This window comes from Ranitomeya imitator, chromosome 6 (assembly GCF_032444005.1).
Source record: "Ranitomeya imitator isolate aRanImi1 chromosome 6, aRanImi1.pri, whole genome shotgun sequence".
In the NCBI taxonomy this organism is placed as follows: domain Eukaryota; kingdom Metazoa; phylum Chordata; class Amphibia; order Anura; family Dendrobatidae; genus Ranitomeya; species Ranitomeya imitator.
In genome coordinates this window covers 125,030,590-125,052,322 of record NC_091287.1, presented here as the reverse complement: position 1 = coordinate 125,052,322, position 21,733 = coordinate 125,030,590, and the positions used below count along the sequence as shown (strand labels likewise).

At 41.8% G+C, this 21,733-nt stretch overlaps 1 protein-coding gene across 1 annotated transcript in view; it reads right to left on the bottom strand.

The window, feature by feature from the left end:
- LOC138642126 (collagen alpha-4(VI) chain-like) overlaps positions 1-21,733 on the bottom strand; it is a 303,123-nt gene that overhangs the window by 117,029 nt on the left and 164,361 nt on the right. The window contains exons 26-32 of the mRNA XM_069730063.1: positions 20,454-20,516; positions 17,108-17,170; positions 14,922-14,984; positions 14,631-14,693; positions 11,927-11,977; positions 5,827-5,862; positions 3,803-3,865 (exon numbers count right to left, since the gene is read on the bottom strand). Coding sequence (XP_069586164.1) covers positions 3,803-3,865; positions 5,827-5,862; positions 11,927-11,977; positions 14,631-14,693; positions 14,922-14,984; positions 17,108-17,170; positions 20,454-20,516 — 402 coding nt within the window. The remainder of the gene's footprint in view (positions 1-3,802; positions 3,866-5,826; positions 5,863-11,926; positions 11,978-14,630; positions 14,694-14,921; positions 14,985-17,107; positions 17,171-20,453; positions 20,517-21,733) is intronic.

The following is a 21,733-nucleotide window of genomic DNA, read 5'->3' as shown; positions in this document are numbered from 1 at the left end:
CAGTGTTAGTCATTGGGAAAATGACAATTGGTGTGCACATGCTGCGGAAAAAATGTGTGGATTTGCAATGTTTTATTTTCCGCAGCATGTCAATTCTTTGTTCAGATCAGCAGCATTTCTGCACGCATTGACTTCCATTGATTCAGTCAAATCCGCAGCAAAACCGCGGGTTTAAAAAGATCTGCATGTGAGTATTGTTGCAGATCAGGAGGAGGAAGGGTGTGTGGGTGGAGTGTGGTTGGAGAGTGGGCAGAGACTGTGTGCGTGGGTGGAGACTGTGTGCGTGTGTGGAGAACATGCACGTGTGTGTGCGGGTGTTTGTGTGTATCTGTGTGTGCCTGTGGGGGTCTGCATGGTGTGTGTGTGTATGCGTCTGTGTGGGCGGAGACTGTGTGTGGAGAAGATGTGCACGTCTGTGTGCAGGTGTTTGAGTGTGCGTGGGTCTGCGTGTGTCTGCATGGCTGTGTGTGTGCGTGTGTGTGCGGGTGTATGAAAGCAGGCGTCGTCTGATGGGATTACTAGTCCTGTCCAGCTATGCCTGCTACAGTGACAGCTAGCCTGATGATGGGACAGTAGTAGTCCCATCATCCAGCTACTATATTCAAGTGTAAAAAAAAAAACAGACACACATATACAGTACACACATATAGCCATACAGTAGATACATTTAGACATACAGTACATACAACATACATTGACTCACCAATCACCTAGTCTCCGAAGCCCTCGATCACCTGGAAAAAAAATAATAATAATAAACCAATAATATAGTCCCTGATCTGATGTAATCCATTTAATAACGAGTGTCCCACGACGATTTCCCGTGGAAAGCTGTCACATCAGCAGATGTGACCGCTCTCCAAGGGCTCCGGTGATACAGTGACAAGAGGTAATCCTCTGCACTGTATCCCTCCACCACCATGAGTTCAGTAGAGTTCATACTGTCACTTGTGGCACCGCTGCCTGTGAAAATTCTCACGCAGCAGTGCCATAAAGTGAGAACATGAACTCTTTGAACCCTCAGTGATAACATTGCAGGAGCCATTGTCTCCTGTCAGTGTGTCACTGGAGGCCTATAGAGCAGTCACATGTCCTGATGTGCCAGTTCTATAGGGGAGATTGTTGTGGGACACTCGTCATTAAATGGACTGCGTCGGACCAGGAAGTATTTGTGTTGGTTTATTTTTTTTTTGCAGGAGATCGAGGGCGTCGCATGGATCGGCAGAACAATAAAGGTGGGAAAAATGTATGGTATTTTATTTAATTAAAATATTTTATTCTGGCTGTGTGTTTATTTAACCCATTCACAACTATAGGATTAGTAATGGATAGGTATCTTATTGACGACTCTCCATTACTAAGCCGGCTTGATGTCACCTTACAATTCAAAGGTGGCATCAACCCCCAACTATTACTCCATATGCCACCGCTACAGGGCAGTGGGAAGAGAGAGGCTAAGTGCCTGAATTGGCGCATCTTAAAGATGCGCCATTTCTGGGGCGGCTGTGAGCTGGTGTTTGTAGCTGGGGGGCCAATATCCATGGCCCCCTTCCTAGGCTATATCAACCTGCAGCTGTTATAGCCTTTTCTGGCTATTAATTATAGGGGGACCCTACATCATTTTTTTGGGGGGTCCCCCTATTTTAATAGCCAATAAAGGCTAAATATACAGCTGCGGGCTGAGATTCATAGCCTGAGAAGATCCACGGGAATTAACCCCTTCTCAAGCTATAAACATCGGCCCCCAGTCGCTGGCTTTCCCTCTCTGGCACAGAAAATTGCGCAGGAGCCCACACCATTTTTTTAAAAAATTTTTTTATTAAACAGATATTGCGTTTAAGGCCGGGGTCACACTTGCAAGAAACTTGCACGAGTCTCTCACATCAATACCTGGCACTGACACCAGCACTTGGGAAAGGAGTGTGCGGCTGCATGTATTTCTATGCAGCTGAACGGGCATTGATGTGAGAGACTCGTGTGAGTTTCTCGCAAGTGTGACCCCGGCCTGACGCAGATTTTGTGTGTGTGTGTGTGTGTGTGTCTTTATTTAACTCTTTATGTACCATTTCATTATTTTATTACTAAACATCGGGCTTGGTATTATCTATCTATCTATCTATCTATCTATCTATCTATCTATCTATCTATCTATCTATCTATCAATCAATCTATAGATAAATATATATCTATATATCTATCTATAGATCTATCTATCCTTCTATATTATTTCAACACACTCTTTTTCGGTGATTACTTTGTATCTCTGTTCATACTGCACCCACACACACAAATGATACACCATTTGAATGGTAAACTTGCCCCCTTTAGCCTGAAAATAGCCAAACAAACCACACATCCATGATGTGATCACAAAATGCAGTTTAAACATTAATTTTCATAAACCTGCAGTAAGGAAAAATGAACTACAGGTGGCACCACACTACCCCAAAGCACACTACCACAAAGCTGCTTACAGACATCACAAACCAATCCTAACATTTACCTTGGGAGCTTTCCAGCTTGCCAAACTCCTTGCCCAGCTGATTTCAGGCACATTGGAGGATTGCACACTTCACTGCAGGTGAGTCACATATGCAACCACATTTGTAAACATGCACTGCCTATTCAATTGCACACTTGCTCCATTTATACTCCACCGACACACACAAATGATACACCATGTCAAAGGTCAAATTACCTGCAGGTGGCATTTGCCTTGGGGTCTTTCCAGCTTGCCCAGCCTATTTCAGGAAAATTCAAGGATTGCACACTTCACTGCAGGTGAGTCACATATGCAAACACATTTGTAAACATGCACTGCTTTTTCAGTGATTACTTCGCCCCACACACACAAATGGTGAGTCACATATGCAAACACATTTGACAAACATGCACTGCTTTTCGGTGATTGCTTCGCCCCACACACACAAATAATACACCATTTCAAAGATAAACTTGCCCCCTTCAGCAAGAAAAGACACAACCAAACCACACATTCACGATTTGAGCAATAAATACAGTTTAAACATTCATTTTCAGAAACCTGCAGAAAAAAAGCAATAACCTGCAGGTGGCACCACAACCTCAAGCATTTTTTTTAACCTCTACTTACCAAACCAACTTATTGTATTACCAATCTACATATATAAATACATCTCTGTGTTCATCATCTCATAAAATACATTAACATTTAACCAGCTTGATTTTCCTGAAATTGCCTGCGCCCCCGATAACCAATGTGTGAAAATTTAGCACAGGCCAACTAGTCTAACTATATTTCTCTCTCTCTATCTATCTATCTATCTATCTATCTATCTATCTATCTATCTATCTATCTATCTATCTATCTATCTATCTATCTACAGTATCTATCTATCTATCTATCTACAGTATCTATCTATCTATCTATCTATCTATTATCTATCCATCTATAGACCTATCTGTCTGTCTGTCTTTCTATTATCTATAGGTACATCTATCTATCTGTCTGTCTATCTAGCTATCTATAGTTATATCTAACTATCTATCTATCTGTGTGTAAACATTATTCTTCAATAGATTATGTAAATGAAGAGGTTGGACAAGAAATTACATCACAATTCTTTTTTTTTTTACAATAGATCTTTATTTAGCTTACCAAAACGCATACAAATCCGCATTAAAGAAAAGGCATGAAAATCCGCTTCAAATCAGCCCGGATTTTTACCTGCGTTTTCTGCCAAGAGATGCAGAATCTGTGCAGAGAATTCCACAGGCAAATCTGTAATGTGTGCACATACCCTAATACTGAAAATATCCTCACCCTCCTGCCTCTCACTCCTTTAGGACCAGGATCTCCAGGTTTTCCACGATCACCATCATCTCCCTACAAAAAACAAATGAGAACAGTTGTTAATTGTAGCAAAGGTAACCTTCGGCACTCAACAAGTCCACAAATATTTACTCTCAGTAGAAAAAATGATTTATTGCTAATCAGCCAGCAAGAAGACAGACATCAAAACTCCAACGTTTCGGCATGCAATGCCTTTATCAAGGAAGTCTGTAAATGATCAGCATGCTGTATGTCAAAGGAAAATTAACTGAGGAAAAAATAGTAGCTGTAAATATAGGGGAAAATCCTAATATGTCGTATGCCAAAGTATAGGCAATAAAAGATGGATCCAAACCAATGCCGGATACTGAAGAGCAACGTCACTGGGCCCGCCTCCACGCAGTAGAAACTTGCTGTGAGGTAAAAATTCAAAAATCACACCAAAATGGCGGGCGGAGTGTGTCACAGTATGGCACGTTTCTGATTGGTCGCTCGCAGCAGGCGGCAACCAATCAGACACTGGACACTGTTGACGTCACTTATCTCCGGACATTAGCTCCGGACATTATCTCCGCACATTAGCTCCGGACATTAGCTCCGGACATTAGCTCCGGACAAAGCCACGGAAGTTGGCACAAATTGCAGGAAGTAGTATTCTAGGCAATTATATATTAGATACATACAAACTGATGACAAGTTCAAATGCAAACATCTATAAATTTCTGTTGCTGTAGGCACCGTAGATGTTCGCATTTTAATCAGTTACCAGTTTGTATGTATACTAAATAAAAGAAGACTCACTGCTCTGTGAAGCTGGACTACCTCCTCTTTTCTCCTGATTTGTGGGTGATATCCTTTCCGTGCTATGGAACCTACTACTCATATGCAAGGATGAGATGGATTAATTCTCTCCTTTTTAAAGGGAACCTGTCAGCAGGACTGTGCACGGTGTCAGGTCAGCGCCGTTATATTGATTACAATGATACCTTGGTTGATGAAATCCATCTTGTGGTTCTTGTTTAATCTTTATTTTCAGTTTTCAGTTAATGATATGCTCATGCTTTGGGACGGCCTGGGAGGGTCTTTATGTGGCGCTCTGATTAGAAATTCATTAGTATGACTTCTGACAGATTACTGATTCCTCACTGACCTGCCCTCTAGTTTGCATAATGAATATCTGTACATACTTTAAAAAAAAAATCTTCTGCAGGCAGGTGCTAGCTATCTCTGAGCTGCTACTGCGTGGGCGGAACCATCTTGGAGGAGGATTTTTTTTTCTTCTCCAGTAAGATGGAGCCACCCACGCCTGTGCTGTGGCAGCTATCAGATCACAGCTATAGACACCAATAGCAGCTACTGTGCAGGCGCCATTTTCAAATAGATTTTTTTTCCAAGCTGAATAACATGAAGAAAATGTATTATTGGCGCATTTTAGCACATAAGACATTATTATAAAAAAAATTATACAATTTTGGGATTGTTGTAATCATAACCTAAAGAATCATGTTGACAAGTCTGTTTTACCACATTTTGAACGCTTTAAAATGGAAAAATTAAAAATAATGAGGGTATTCTGGGGTTTTTTCACCATTTCAACTAATTTAGAATTTTTTTTTCAGTTTTTTTTAGCACATGATATGGTAAAATGAATGGGGTCATTCAAAACTACAACTCATCCTGCAGAAAACTGGTCCCAAGCTACTGTGTATTGATGGAAAAAGTTATTACTCTTAATAGAAGAGATGGGAGATGAAAATAAAAAATGCGGGAAGACGAAAATTGGCAGGAATGAATTAAAGCGCTAATCAGAATGAATTTTGTAACTATTTTGTTATGTGCCACAAATAGAAAGTTGGCGTTGTAACATGTTACCGGTTGTTTATTTTGTTGGGCCGTTAAAGTACAAGTTGACTGCAAATGGAAACATATGTTGACAATACTCTCATATTTATTCAGTTTACAATTGTCAATCATCACAGAAAGGAAAAAGTATAGAGCTTGAATACTCCACATACCTGAGGACCGGGATATCCAGGGAATCCAATATGGCCCTAGAAAGAGAATACATTTCTATTACAATATACAGCAGCATTCTCTCAAAGTATTAAGTAATAAAGGTAATGCATTCACAGTAATACAAAAACCTTCAATGTGTTTTTTTCTGCCTTAAGTATTCATCTGTGCTCTGTCTTCTTAGTGATTGGAAGTATTGTGGGAACTTTTTACATGGAAATAAAATAATAGAAATTCTGCTCTTTTTTTCTAGTGGATCAATCCATAAAAATATGTGTGTTTATCCCAAGTATGATATGTCCCTGAAACACAACAAATTAAGCTAGATTTATAAAAATCAAGCAATTACAATTAATGGGGTTTTGTTATCACAGACATGGGAAGGATGTCATCACATTCATAGAATCATAGTTACATAGTTATTAAGGTTGAAGGAAGACTATATGTCCATCTAGTTCAACCCATAGCCTAACCTAACATGCCCTAACATGTTGATCCAGAGGAAGGCAAAAAAAACCCATGTAGCAAAGAGTAAGCTCCACATTGGGGAAAAAAATTCCTTCCCGACTCCACATACGGCAATCAGACTAGTTCCCTGGATCAACGCCCTATCAAGGAATCTAGTGTATATACCCTGTAACATTATACTTTTCCAGAAAGGTATCCAGTCCCCTCTTAAATTTAAGTAATGAGTCACTCATTACAACATCATACGGCAGAGAGTTCCATAGTCTCACTGCTCTTACAGTAAAGAATCCGCATCTGTTATTATGCTTAAACCTTCTTTCCTCCAAACACAGAGGATGCCCCCTTGTCCCTGTTTCAGGTCTATGATTAAAAAGATCATCAGAAAGGTCTTTGTACTGTCCCCTCATATATTTATACATTAAAATAAGATCACCCCTTAGTCTTCGTTTTTCCAAACTAAATAGCCCCAAGTGTAATAACCTATCTTGGTATTGCAGACCCCCCAGTCCTCTAATAACCTTGGTCGCTCTTCTCTGCACCCGCTCCAGTTCAGCTATGTCTTTCTTAAACACCGGAGACCAGAACTGTGCACAGTATTCTAAGTGTGGTCGAACTAGTGACTTGCATAGAGGTAAAATTATATTCTCCTCATGAGCATCTATGCCTCTTTTAATGCATCCCATTATTTTATTTGCCTTTGTAGCAGCTGCCTGACACTGGCCCCTGAATATGAGTTTGTCATCCACCCATACACCCAGGTCTTTTTCATTGACGGTTTTGCCCAGAGTTTTAGAATTAAGCACATAATTATACATCTTATTACTTCTACCCAAGTGCATGACCTTACATTTATCCCCATTAAAGCTCATTTGCCATTTATCAGCCCAAGCTTCTAGTTTACATAAATCATCCTGTAATATAAAATTGTCCTCCTCTGTATTGATTACCCTGCAGAGTTTAGTGTCATCTGCAAATATTGAAATTCTACTCTGAATGCCCCCTACAAGGTCATTAATAAATATGTTAAAAAGAAGAGGGCCCAATACTGACCCCTGTGGTACCCCACTGCTAACCGCTACCCAGTCCGAGTGTGCTCCATTAATAAACACCCTTTGTTTCCTATCCCTGAGCCAGCTCTCAACCCACTTGCACATATTTTCCCCTATCCCCATTATTCTCATTTTATGTATCAACCTTTTGTGTGGCACCGTATCAAAAGCTTTTGAAAAGTCCATATACACTACATCCACTGGGTTCCCTTGGTCCAATCCGGAACTTACCTCTTCATAGAAACTGATCAAATTAGTCTGACATGAACGGTCCCTAGTAAACCCGTGCTGATACTGGGTCATGAGGTTATTCCTCTTCAGATACTCCAGTATAGCGTCCCTTAGAATGCCCTCCAGCATTTTACCCACAGTAGAGGTTAAGCTTACTGGTCTATAATTTCCGAGTTCAGTTTTTGTTCCCTTTTTGAATATTGGCACCACATTTGCTATACGCCAGTCCTGTGGCACAGACCCTGTTATTATGGAGTCTTTAAAGATTAAAAATAATGGTCTATCAATGACTGTACTTAATTCCTGCAGTACTCGAGGGTGTATCCCATCCGGGCCCGGAGATTTGTCAATTTTAGTGATTTTTAGACGCCGCCGCACTTCCTGCTGGGTTAAGCAGGTGACATTTAATTGGGAATTTTTATCACTAGACATTTTGTCTGCCATGGGATTTTCTTGTGTAAATACTGATGAAAAAAAGTCATTTAGCATATTGGCTTTTTCCTCATCCTCATCCACCATCTCACCCAGACTATTTTTAAGGGGGCCAACACTATCACTTTTTAGTTTCTTACTATTTATGTAGTTAAAGAATATTTTAGGATTATTTTTACTCTCTCTGGCAATGAGTCTCTCTGTCTCAATCTTTGCTGCCTTGATTTGTTTTTTACAGAATTTATTTAATTTTCTGTATTTATTTAATGCCTCCTCACTACCTACTTCCTTTAATTCTCTAAATGCATTCTTTTTGTCACTTATTGCGCCCCTTACAGCTCTATTTAGCCATATTGGTTTCCTCCTATTTCTAGTATGTTTATTCCCATACGGTATATACTGTGCACAGGTCCTATCCAGGATGCTAATAAACGTCTCCCATTTTCTTTGCGTATTTTTGTGTCTCAGGATATCGTCCCAGTTAATTGCACCAAGATCCTCTCTCATCCGTTGGAAATTTGCCCTCCTGAAGTTTAGTGTCCTTGTAACCCCTCTACTACACATCTTTTTAAAGGATACATGAAAACTTATTATTTTGTGATCGCTATTTCCCAAGTGACCCCCAACCCTTATATTTGATATGCGGTCTGGCCTGTTGGTTAATATTAGGTCTAGCAGTGCCCCCTTTCTTGTTGGGTCCTGAACCAGTTGTGAAAGGTAATTGTCTCTCATAGTTGTCAAAAACCGATTACCTTTGCTGGAACTGCAGGTTTCTGTTCCCCAATCTATTTCAGGGTAGTTGAAGTCCCCCATAATAATGACTTCTCCTTGAGTCGCAGCTTCATCTATTTGCTTTACGAGGATATTCTCCATTGCTTCCATTATTTTTGGAGATTTATAACAAACCCCTATCAGTAATTTATTATTTTTTCCCCCTCCCCTTATCTCCACCCACAGGGATTCTACATTTTCATTAAATTCACCTATATTATCGCGCTGGATGGGTTTTAAGGACGATTTTACATATAGACACACCCCTCCCCCTCGCTTATCTGTAAGGTCATTTCTGAACAGGCTATAGCCCTGCAAGTTAACAGCCCTGTCATGGCTCTCATCCAGCCACGTTTCAGATATCCCCACCATGTCATAATTATGCTCCAACAACATTAGTTCTAATTCGCCCATTTTGTTGGTGAGGCTTCTGGCATTAGTATACATGCACTTGATGTTCCTCTCTGTACCTCTATTCTTTCTTAAATTATTAACTGTTCTAACCCCACCCCCCATGCCACCGCCACCCCCAACTTCCTTATTTGTGCCCAGGTCTCTGTATGCACTATCTTCCCCTCCTATAAATTGAATACCCTCCCCCCCAATTCCTAGTTTAAACACTCCTCCAACCTTCTAGCCATTCTCTCCCCCAGCACAGCTGCACCCTCCCCATTGAGGTGCAGCCCGTCCCTAGCGTAGAGCCTGTAGCCAACTGAGAAGTCGGCCCAGTTCTGCAGGAACCCAAACCCCTCTTTCCTACACCAATTCTTGAGCCACTTATTAACCTCCCTAATCTCCCGTTGCCTCTCTGGCGTGGCACGTGGTACCGGCAGTATTTCGGAAAATACCACGTTGGAGGTCCTTGCTTTCAGCTTGCAGCCTAATTCCCTGAAATCATCTTTAAGGACCTTCCACCTACCTCTAACTTTGTCATTAGTGCCAATGTGCACCATGACCGCTGGGTCCTCACCAGCCCCTCCCAATAATCTGTCCACCCGATCAGCGATGTGTCGGACTCGAGTGCCAGGTAGGCAGCACACCGTTCGACGATCCCTGTCTTTGTGACAGATTGCCCTATCTGTTCCCCTAATAATTGAGTCGCCCACTACCAGCACCTGTCTGGCCTGGCCTGGTCTCCTATTTCCCTCCTTACTGGAGCAGTCACTCCTCCGGCTTTCAGAGGACATGCCTGGCTGCAGCAGTGCTACCCCTGTACTGGCACCCCCCTCATCTGCCAACTTAGCAAACTTATTGGGGTGTGCCAGGTCAGGACTAGCATCCCTGGCACTCTTCCCTCTACCCCGCTTCCTAACTGTCACCCAGCTTGCTACTTCATTGTCCTGCAGCTCCATCCCACCATCCCCCCCTCATCTGTCCCATTGAGCGTCTGCTCCATGAGCAGAAGACTCCTCTCCATATTGTCTATGGATCTCAGTGTTGCCAGCTGCACATTTAGATTCAGAATCTGGTTTTCCAAATGCACAACGTGCTCACATCTCGCACAGCAGTATGCACCCTCGATCGGCTGCTCAAGGATTGCATACATGTGGCAAGATGTGCACTGGATGGCATTAACAAGAGTGGATCACATTTCCTAATGGGGATTGCACCAGACAGAACAGTTCAATAAATAAAAAAAATAAAAAATAAATACAAAGTATTAATAAAATACAGACAGCAATTCAGTAATTCCTCCCTTGGAAACTCCCTGACTCCAAAGTCACTGAATCACAAGTCACACTTACCGCCGTTCACACTTACGCTCAGGCCACACTCAGCTCGCTCACACTCGCTCTGCTGAAGATTTATAGATTTTTATTTTTATTTTTTTTTTCTCCCTTAACAGCAATCCACCTTGCTGTCCAAATGCACTTCCACAAAAGAATATTAGAGTTGGAAGGAACCTCCAGGGTCATCGTGTCCAACCCCCTGCTCAATGCTGGACTCACTAAACCAACTCTGCCAGACACTCACCACCTCTTGTGGCAGCCTGTTCCACTCATTGATCAGCCTCACTGTCAAAACTTTTTTTTTCTAATATCTAAACTATATTTTCTCCCTTTCAGTTTCATCCCATTGCTTTTCGTGTTATCATTCACATTAAAGGGAACCTGTCACCCCGTTTTTTCAGTACGAGATAAAAATACTGTTAAATAGGGCCTGAGCTGTGCGTTACTATAGTGTACCCTGATTCCACCCCTAAGCTGCCGAAATAATTTACCAAAGTCACCGTTTTCACCTGTCAATCAGGCTGGTCAGGTCAGATGGGCGTGGCGACATCGCTGGTTCTTCCCCCAGATCTTGCATATATTTCCGTGGTTTGCGCATGCCCATCTTCTGAATCCACTGGGCAGGAGAAGAAAAAACGCGCGATCGGCGCTATATGCAAGATCTGGGGGAAGATACAGCGATGTCGCCACGCCCATCTGACCTGACCAGCCTGATTGACAGGCGAAAACGGCGACTTTGGTAAGTTATTTCGGCAGCTTAGGGGTGGAATCAGGGTACACAAAATACACTATAGTAACGCACAGCTCAGGCCCTATTTAACAGTATTTTTATCTCGTACTGAAAAACCGGGGTGACAGGTTCCCTTTAAGACCCTAAGGAATATGATCCTCATAATGTCATCAATACAGCACACATGTATGAAATTATTTATATAATTTTACTTTAAAACTGAACTGGCTTTTATTTTCCCAATGTATCCCTTTTTTATGATCAATATGTTATTAGATATCAGAATACAATCTATATTGATCCCTTGATTCAGCGAAGCTGGTGTACTTTAAAAATCCTTGTCAGGATGCTTGTATAATAATTTTTACATTTTTTCCCACCAAATTGTAGAACAGCAGGCACAGATTTTGCTTCCATCAGATTATGTTTACTTCAACTGTATTGAAAAGACTAGATGACTGCATGTAGATTAATTTATTCCTTTACTGTAGGCCACAAAATATTTTAAAATGTGTCTTCATAGCAGACAATTCAATGGACATAGCATGAGGTTAGATATGTGCAGGTCATTTGTTTGATAAGTTATTTTGAATGATCCCACTATATGTGACGTCATCCATGCTTTAGAAAATGTGTGCCTATAGTTGACTAATTATCTGAGCTAGCTACATGGAGCAATTCACCAACTTACCTTCTCTCCCTTAACGCCTGGGGAACCATATCCATCAGCACCATCTATACCCTGGCAAACACAAGCACAGATATAACTATGGATTATACTTTCGTCCCAGATTAATCTCTAAAATGATTGACTCTGAGTTGCGACAATTAATCTAGTTATAGTAAAGGAACATGCATTGAGGGGGCCTCCAATAGGTAAGATCTGAGAAAGCAATAAGGGATATTAGTCATCAAAATAAAAAGAAATAGGTTGAGCAAAGAATACATTCTGGTATGATGCAGAAACATACTGCTGGTCTTAAAATCTTTAGTAAGATGCAAAGTGTTGTTATTGCCCTATTTCCCCTTAGGCAGCTGCAGTTAAGCCAATAAAATATGTCAGGGTTGTGGGAAGATTAATAGTTAGATTTTAAATGCAGAATACTCAGAATACACATGGTGACAGCATTTAATGAGATGCAGGGACCTGCAGGTTTTTGCATCCCTCATATTACACAGAATAATAAACTCTTGAAGAAGAGAAAGAGGGACTCAGCCTGCCACTAGCACAGCGCCCTGTCACTAGGTTTTTTCTATATCATCTGAGAGCAGCATAATGTAGGAATTGATTCCAACGATGCATCACTTAGTGTACTGGGTGCGGAAGTTGTGACACAGAGCTTTTATATTTAGATGTAGCAGACCTCATAAAGCTAACCCAGCTCACAGCACAGCTTTCTGCGTACATTGTCTATTGACAGTGAGCTGCTTATCAGAGGAAGGAACTATAGTCAAGGCAGTGACAATCTGCCAGTAATGAAAGATTGCATTGAAACAACAGCACAGCATAATAAGTAACACATCCATGAAATCTGTTTATCAGCCCCTATCTCATGCTGTTCCCATATTACATAGCACAAATCTGCTGATGGGTTCAATTTAAGAAAGTGTTATAAAGTGATGTTCAGCCCCTTTAATTTGTCAGAAATGGAGTCAGAATGGTGCTGAGCTCAACAAGTCTGTGAATTGTGCAGTATTACACTAGATGAAAGTTGCAAGAGGGATTATGGTGGCAGAAGATCAGTTCACAGTGTGTGACATCTGGTACACCGCCTGGGACAGTGGGGCAGAGATTCAAATCCTAGACTGTTCCGCTGTATCTGAAAGATGAGATGGTGTTTTGTAGAGTAGTGATCATAAAGAGTTGTATAATTAGTAGGAAGTCTCCTGTTCCAAATGTTTTCAATCATTTTAAAACCTAACAAAATACAAATAATAAAATCTAAGTTTAAATATAAGATTTAACAAAAAATAGTGTGAGAAGAAGAGTTTTAGTGTTCCTCATGCAAAATTAGAATAAATTCAGCTTTTCAACCTAACGTACTTTTTTATGTAAACACTTGTGTGCTATTATTTTTATATTTGTATACATTTTTTATGTATTTGCATTGTTTTTCTTTAGATTAATATATTAAAATGGTAACTGAAATATAACTAAATTAATAAAAATATTAATAATTCTAATAACATTTAATTTATTTCAGTTTTATAATATAAGTTCATCCATTTAATTAATTCATATGGCAAAAAGTGTTATGCGCACTGTTTAAAATGGCTAAAATTGCTTAGGGGGAAACTTGTGGGCTTCTAGTTAAGACTTGTTTTACACACACGTCTTAATTAGAATCTCACTGGAGTAAAATGTGCCAAATTGATTAAGAGGTGCATGCCTCCTAATACTTATTTAAATTTTGGGGGGCTAGCCATGCATCGAAGTCAGAAAATGCACTACAGTGTACAGTATATTGGAACCATTGAGTCATGGAAAGTCATTCCATCCTTCAAAGCTCCATCCAATTTTAAGATGATTGCGAAACTAGTGTAGAAACTTCGAAAGTGGCATGATTGTTTTTAACAAGGTGTTCCACAAAAGCATGTCGACTCTTCTTTGCCAGTTTCTGATGTAAACTGTTTAATGCATTATTTTCTAAGGTATGTGCACGCAATGTCTTTTTCAGGCCGATCCTACCTGGAACCTGCCTGAAACAGCGTTAAAAAACACAAAAAAGAATGAACGGTATGCACAGCAAGTTTTTTTTACATTGCTGTGCATTGTTTCATCTTTTTTTCATCTTTTTTTAACCACTTTAGGCTTTGAAAGCCTTTAAGAGGCTGAAAAAGGTGATCCGACCATTCTTCAGGCAGAATTCACCACAATATATACGCCACTGTATATATGAAAAAAAGTAAATAATAGTAGGAGGCAAAAATGAAGCAAATGACATTAGAAAAGATTCTTCAGGGTAAATGATTCTACTGAAGAGTTCTCTACTTCAAGTATAACGACCGGCATTGTTCACTCTAGTCTTGATGAAGGGACATGTTGGAGACAAATAATCTTGATTCAAGAAGAGGTGCATGCCTCTTCATGAATCTGGAGAATTTGACGAATTGTGTGTCCCTCTTTTCCCTATGCCAGAAATGTTGCTTTGGAGTGAGATTATTGGTATATGGAAATACACAGCTTGTCATGAATTAGACGAGCTGTGGCGATAGGCCACCGCAATCCCACCATCCCGCTTCAGCTAAGCCTATTTGCCTATGTAGATACCAACGAGTTAAACCTAAATGATGCAACTTTAAAAGCTTTTATGCCTGAATTCTGGCATGCAAGCTTTGATGAACCAAGCCCAAAATCGTTAGAAGAAATTAGGGATTAAACTGAATATGCTTACTGGCAGACCTCTGCGTCCTGGAATTCCGATGTCACCTTTCTCTCCAGGGTCTCCAATTTCTCCCTAAAAATTTCAAAAACTTTAATAATGCTGTAAAATATAATAAACTGAATACAATTCAATGACATTTAACAATATTCCTCAAAGCTGAACTATGTGGAGTTTACCACTTGCACAATTTTATTTTGATGGGAACTAATTTTAAATGAGTGTATAAAATACATGTGTTCTCCAGTTTGTTGTCATGATTTGAGACAGAATTCTGGCACATTTTGCTCAGCGTAATCCTACCTTTAGACCTTTAGGTCCAGCATTTGCAGGAGCACCTGGAGCGCCAACAGCACCTGCTGTTCCCTGCAAAACAAATAAAAAGTAGACATAACTTTCCCTACATCTAGATAATGAGCACATGAAATCATTTTTATTTGCTGTATCTAAACAATGATGGTCGGTGTAATCTGCCAACCACACAGCCGACCAGAACCCTTCTGAAGCAACAATTCAGAAACTACGTCTCTGGTTTTGAATGATAAGCCAAGTTATCTTTTAGGCAAACTCTAGGGTCTGACATGGACTTACAGAGTAGCTACTTATAAGTGCCACTAGAAAGACAAATTTCTTGAAAGGAGCAATTTGCATACTTTATGCTATAATCGATGCCCCAAAGATTGCTCATACCAGTTGAATCTCTGGTTTATAAGAAAAAAAATTGAATTGGTTTCAAAAAGAAATTGTATCATAGTTTTAAGTATGTCATTTAGAGTGCTCAGTCCTCCATTTACACTATTAACCTTGATTATTATTAATATTATTAACTGACTTATCTGGTGTTATAGGGGATGTCCAGGATTCGACAAACGATGACCTATTCGTAGGAGATAAACAGCAGCTGTGTTCCACCTATTTATGGACAATCTTATGAAATGTTACATCATAGCCAATTCATTTAATCCAACCTGCCTCTTTTGTATATGTGCCCAAAAAACTGGGTTGCATTGAAGTCAATCAAAGATTGTGTATAACTGGCAGAATTTTACCAGCACACTCAAAGAGTTTTCCACCTAAAATAGGTATTTGAATGTAAATAATGTCACAGATTGAGATGGAGAATGATGTAATGTGACTGCTGCCAACCTGTCTAATTCTCTCTGCTGTCAGCACAGTACCATTTACATGAGTTACACTCTGGCACGTCGTCAGAAAAAAAGTCTGATTCACATTTTAAGTTTTCGGATCATGGTAAAAATTTCCACAAGTGCCTGATAAAGTTGGAGAGTTTTAAAAAAAATTCCCTTTTTTTGCACCTTTTTAGACTTTATTGATGCATGAGTATTATGATAGTGTAAAATGTAAGGCATCTACTATATGTCTGCAAACCTGTATAATTAGTAACAGTTACAAGCCAAGATTTAGGGGAAAAGTGTTTTGTTTATGAACTCCAAATGGATGGACTGTAAGTTAGTACCAACTGAGAGTATAAAGGTACCTTCACACATAACGATATCGTTAACGATATCGTTGCTTTTTGTGACGTAGCAACGATATCGTTAAGGAAATCGTTATGTGTGACAGCGACCAACGATCAGGCCCCTGCTGGGAGATCGTTGGTCGCTGAACAAAGTCCAGAACTTTATTTCGTCGCTGGATCTCCCGTGGACATCGCTGGATTGGCGTGTGTGACACCGATCCAGCGATGTCTTCACTGGTAACCAGGGTAAACCCGATGTTTACCCTGGTTACCAGCGTAAAAGTAAAAAAAAACAAACACTACATACTTACCTACTGCTGTCTGTCCCCGGCGCTGTGCTCTGCACTCCTCCTGTACTGGCTGTGAGTGTCGGTCAGCCGGAAAGCAGAGCGGTGACGTCACCGCTCTGCTTTCCGGCCGCTGTGCTCACAGCCAGTACAGGAGGAGTGCAGAGAAGCACAGCGCCGGGGACAGACAGCGGTAGGTAAGTATGTAGTGTTTGGTTTTTTTTACTTTTACGCTGGTAACCAGGGTAAACATCGGGTTACTAAGCGCCGCCCTGTGCTTAGTAACCCGATGTTTACCCTGGTTACCGGCATCGTTGGTCGCTGGAGAGCTGTCTGTGTGACAGCTCTCCAGCGACCAAACAGCGACGCTGCAGCGATCCGGATCGTTGTCGGTATCGCTGCAGCGTCGCTTAATGTGAAGGGGCCTTTAGAGTATCTGTAAGACAAGTGATGAGAAGGAAAAGACAGGTTATCATGGTCTTAACCGTACCACTGTAGTTAATTAACAATGTAATTTGGAAATATGTAGAATATTAATGATTTTCAATGGTTTATAGTGGATACATTAAAATAAAGGCAAAATTAGAAAAAAATTTATGCAGAGATGCCTAAATATTACTATAGAAATTCTTAATGAAGCAGACAACAAACTAAATCTTCAGAAGGAATTTATTGCTTTACATCTCAGACATGTAAGTAAAGTGGAATATGTGTTCACAAACCTGAGGTCCCGGTAGACCTTGCTGACCTTGTGGCCCAGGTGGTCCAGGCAAACCCTTTGGTCCCTGAAATACATATGCACAATGTTAATCAAAACAGATGTCTAAATACAAGTGATAAAATATATAAATACACTCTAATTTGTTTAAAAGGGAAGGTACCACCAGTTTTCTTGTAGATTGTTTTTTTGTGAAATAAAGCATAAAATAGTAATTAAAATGTATTAATGCAATGTTTGCACTGTTTGCAAACATTTCTATATGAAAAATATTATATTTTTTAAAAAATGTATATATTTTCCACTAGGGGGAGCATTTTCCGTTTTAGACCTTAATGGGAACCTGTCAACCCCCTCAGGCATTTGTAACTAAAAGAGTCACCTTGTGCAGCACAAATGCTGCATTCTGACAAGGTGACTCTTTTAGTTATGATGCCTGCACACGCTGAAATAAATGTTTATGAAAGGTGCCCCATCATACCGTGAAATGTTCCCGGAGGCGAGTCATTCACTCCTAATCAGACGCAGCACAGCTGTCACTCCGGACCTGTGCGCGCCGGGCGCCGTCTCCTCTTGCTGCGTTATCGTCCCCGGCGCGTGCGCTGTAAGTATGAAGGGCAGCGCAACTGCGCACACCCGGAAAAAAAACTTAATGCGCAGGCGCCGGGGATGATAATGCTGCAAGAGGAGGCGGCGCCCGGCGTGCACCGGTCCGGAACGACGGCTGTGCTGTGTCTGATTAGGAGGAAAAGACCTGCCTCCCTGGTGATTTCAGGGTATGAGGGGGCACATTTTATAAACGTTAATTTCAGCGTGTGTAGGCATCATAACTAAAAGAGCCACCTTGTCAGAATGCAGCATTTATGCTGCACAAGGTGCCTCTTTTAGTTACAAACGCCTGAGGGGGGTGACAGGTTCCCTTTAAGCAGCTATAGTAAGACTTACCAGCTTTACTGTTAGCAGCAAAACTGAGGCAGTAACTACTGACATCACCATTTCCCTCCCCTTTTGGGTGATATCCAGGGGCGTAGCTAGAGCTTTTGCCGCCCGGGGCTGCTCCCGAGTTTGGCGCCCCCCCCCCCCCCCTCGGCTCAATACACACAAAGGTTACCAAAAATAGGACAACACACATGATCGGGTCTGCAAAAAAAAAAAAAGTTCTGCTTACCTGACCGCGCTCCTGCTCTCTTCACGCAGCTGAAGCGTGCACTCGCCGGCGACTGACAATGACGTCAGAAGCCGTCGACGTGTGCGCTGCGGCCGACTTCAGCTGCCAGCCTCCAAATGGCTGGTGGCTGTTGTTAACTATTGACGTACGGGCGCGGGCCCGCACGTCAATAGCGTTAAACAGCTGCAGCGCCGGCCGCGGTTTTAGAGGGCCCCGGGCGAAAGAGTCTCAGTGGGCCCCCCCTTTAACACATAGCATGATTCATGATGCAGATACAGCAGAGAAATATAGCATAGCCACATAGCATATAACACAGCCCACGTAGCATATAGCACAGCCACGTAGTGTATAACACAGCCCACGCAGTATATAGCACAGCCCACATAGCGTATAGCACAGCCACGTAGTATATAACACAGCCAAGTGGTATATTGCACAGCCCACATAGCATATAACACAGCCACGTAGTATATAACACAGCCATGTAGTATATTGCACAGCCCACGTAGCATATTGCCCAGCCACGTAGTATATAACACAGCCATGTAGTATATTGCACAGCCCACGTAGCATATTGCCCAGCCACGTAGTATATTGCCCAGCCACGTAGTATATTGCCCAGCCACGTAGTATATTGCCCAGTCACGTAGTATATTGCCCAGCCACGTAGTATATTGCCCAGTGATGGAGTATACAGCACAGAGCCACGTAGTATACAGACTTAAAATAAAAAATAAACATATACTCACCCTCCGATGAATTCTGGCCCTGTATCGCACGAGGCAGCTTCCAGTCCCAGGGTTGGTATGAGCGCAGGACCTGTGATGACGTTGCGGTCACATGACCGTGACGTCATGGCAGGTCCTTCTCACATACCATCCTTGGCACCGGAAGCTGCCGCTTGCATGGAGCGGGCACTGGAGCGTTGCGAGGAGCGGGAAAGGCAATGGAGGGTGAGTATAGCAGGTTTTTTCATTTTTTTATTATTTTTAACATGACATATTTTTACTATTGATGCTGCATAGGCAGCATCAATAGTAAATAGTTGGGGACACACAGGGTTAATAGCAGCGGTAATGGAGTGCGTTACACCGCGGCCCGTTACCGCTGCTATTAACCCTGTGTGAGTGGTGACTGGAGGGGATTATGGAGCGGGCGCTGATTGTGGGGAGTATAGAGCAGGCGCCGGGCACTGACTGCAGCGGAGGGACTAATCGGACTGTGCCCGTCGCTGATTGGTCGCGGCAGCCATGACAGGCAGCTGCCGAGACCAATCAGCGACGACAGACAGAGGCCGCGACCAATGAATATATATATATACTTCTCACCTGTGTCTTGCCTCTCTGTTGTTTTCTGTCTCTGTTCTCACATCTTTTCTGTCTCCCGCTCTGATTTTCATATTTCCTTCTGCCTCTTCTTCCTGCTTGTCCGTGGCTCCGCCCCTGACATTTAGCCCCGCCCCTCCATGGCTCTTCACATTGTGAGAGCTGTGACGCTGATGGAGGGGCGGGATCGGAGCTTCTGCTGCTGACTGCAGGTGCGGGGGTGAGTCACAGCGTGTGTGACTGTGTGCCCCTGCTACACTGCAGCCAGCAACTCTGCACGGCCGCGCGCACTGCCAGCGCTCTGCTCCAGTCCTCACTATGCAGGGAGGAAGGAGCAGAGAATGAGTGCACGCAGCCGTGCTGATAGCCACCCCCACATTGTGCCGCCCGGGGCGGCCCGCCCCCCCGCATCCCCCTTCCTACGCCACTGGTGATATCCCTGGGGCAGAATGAAGAGTAGCCTCACAGGGCAGTGCTATTTTGTGTGTGACTGCCCTGTGACCTACTATCACCAGCAGTTACTTTCTCTCTCTCCCATCAGTCTCTCTCACCCAGATTACATGATTCTCTCACCCGCCTCCACAATGTCTTGCCATTCACTGCAGACCCGCAGCTCCTTCTTATCTTAGCTGGATTAATGAAAAGTAAATTGCCCTAAAATCAGATTCAACTGAACCCACAAATTTTGGAAAACTCAAACTGAATTTGATGAATATACTGTAGCATTGATTGACTTACGGTATGTCTACTAATTAATGAAATTTTTTACTATACTTCTAAACTAAAAGGCTAAAATTGTTTTATACAATACAGTTCAAAATCTGTTTATCATACGTAGAATGAAAAAAATAAATAACCTGTACTCCCTGGATTCCACCTTCCCCTGGGTAGCCTGATTCACCGGGAACTCCTTGTTCACCCTAAAGGAGTGAAAAAACAAGTTTTACAACACGATTAGGAAGGTAAGCTTAGTCCAACTAACCAAGGACTCACTAACTAAACTAGGATCACAGTATGATTTAGGGGACTACAGTATGAGGACTACAGTATGATTTAGACATAACTATTGGACATTAATCACAATTCCACCATTGGCTTAATTCTCTCAAGAATATATTTTTTTTAACTTTTTTTTATTTTAACAACATTCACTTTTAACTGTTACTTCTATTTAATCATTTTTTTATGCTCCTTATTCTATGGCTTCATTGAAAAAAATAACAACATAGTTTTTATGGCAGTTTTTCAGTCAGTTCTTTGAGTCTATGCCATAATTGGATTCAGAAGGAATGGGGAATACAAAGGAAAGACTTTTAGTTTTCCTTCTGGCAGCATCAACTTTGGGATTTGGCTCAAAAAGGCTGAAAAACTGCCACAAAAATTGTGCACTTTTTCCTGTGTGTGAAACCACCCACTTTTATTATTATGCTTTATTGTAACTTTATAATGTGCTGTGAATATATTGATAGCGACAATGCTCCAAGTTTTCTTAATTTTTAGACTTTCTTTAACGACAATAACAGGAATAAGCATTAAAGTATGATATGTTTCCTCTAAAATTCTGTTCTATGCAGCAAGTCCTACTCTGCATGGAATGGTTAGTCTGTATCGAAAGGCTCCAACTTCTCTTATTTAAGTCAGAACATGGCCTGTAGTTTGACTAGGCAATATTAGGAAGGGCTAATTCTTTGTCAATTTCCATTACTAAAACTAGGATGCAGCAAAGTATGCAAAAAAGTAGGCTTGGTCTACTGTGGGCACTGAGATGTGGTGGAGGAGAACAATGATGAGGGTGGGGGAGAGGACATGGAGGTGAGGTGGGGAGAACAATGATGGGGTGGTTGAGATAACACTGAGGTGTGGTGGGGTGAACAATAATGAGGGTGGTGGAGAGGACAATGATGGGGTTGAGGAGAACAATGATTGGGTCCTGGTGGAGAGGACATTGAGGTGTAGTGGGGAGAACAATGATGAGGGTGGGGGGAGGACAATGATGAGGTGAGGGAGAACAATGATGACGATGGTGGAGAGGACACTGAAGTGTGGTGAGGGAGAACAATGATGAGGATGAGGGAGAGGAGAATCATGGGGTGGTGGAGAACAATGATTGGGGCTGGTGGAGAGGACATTGAGGTGT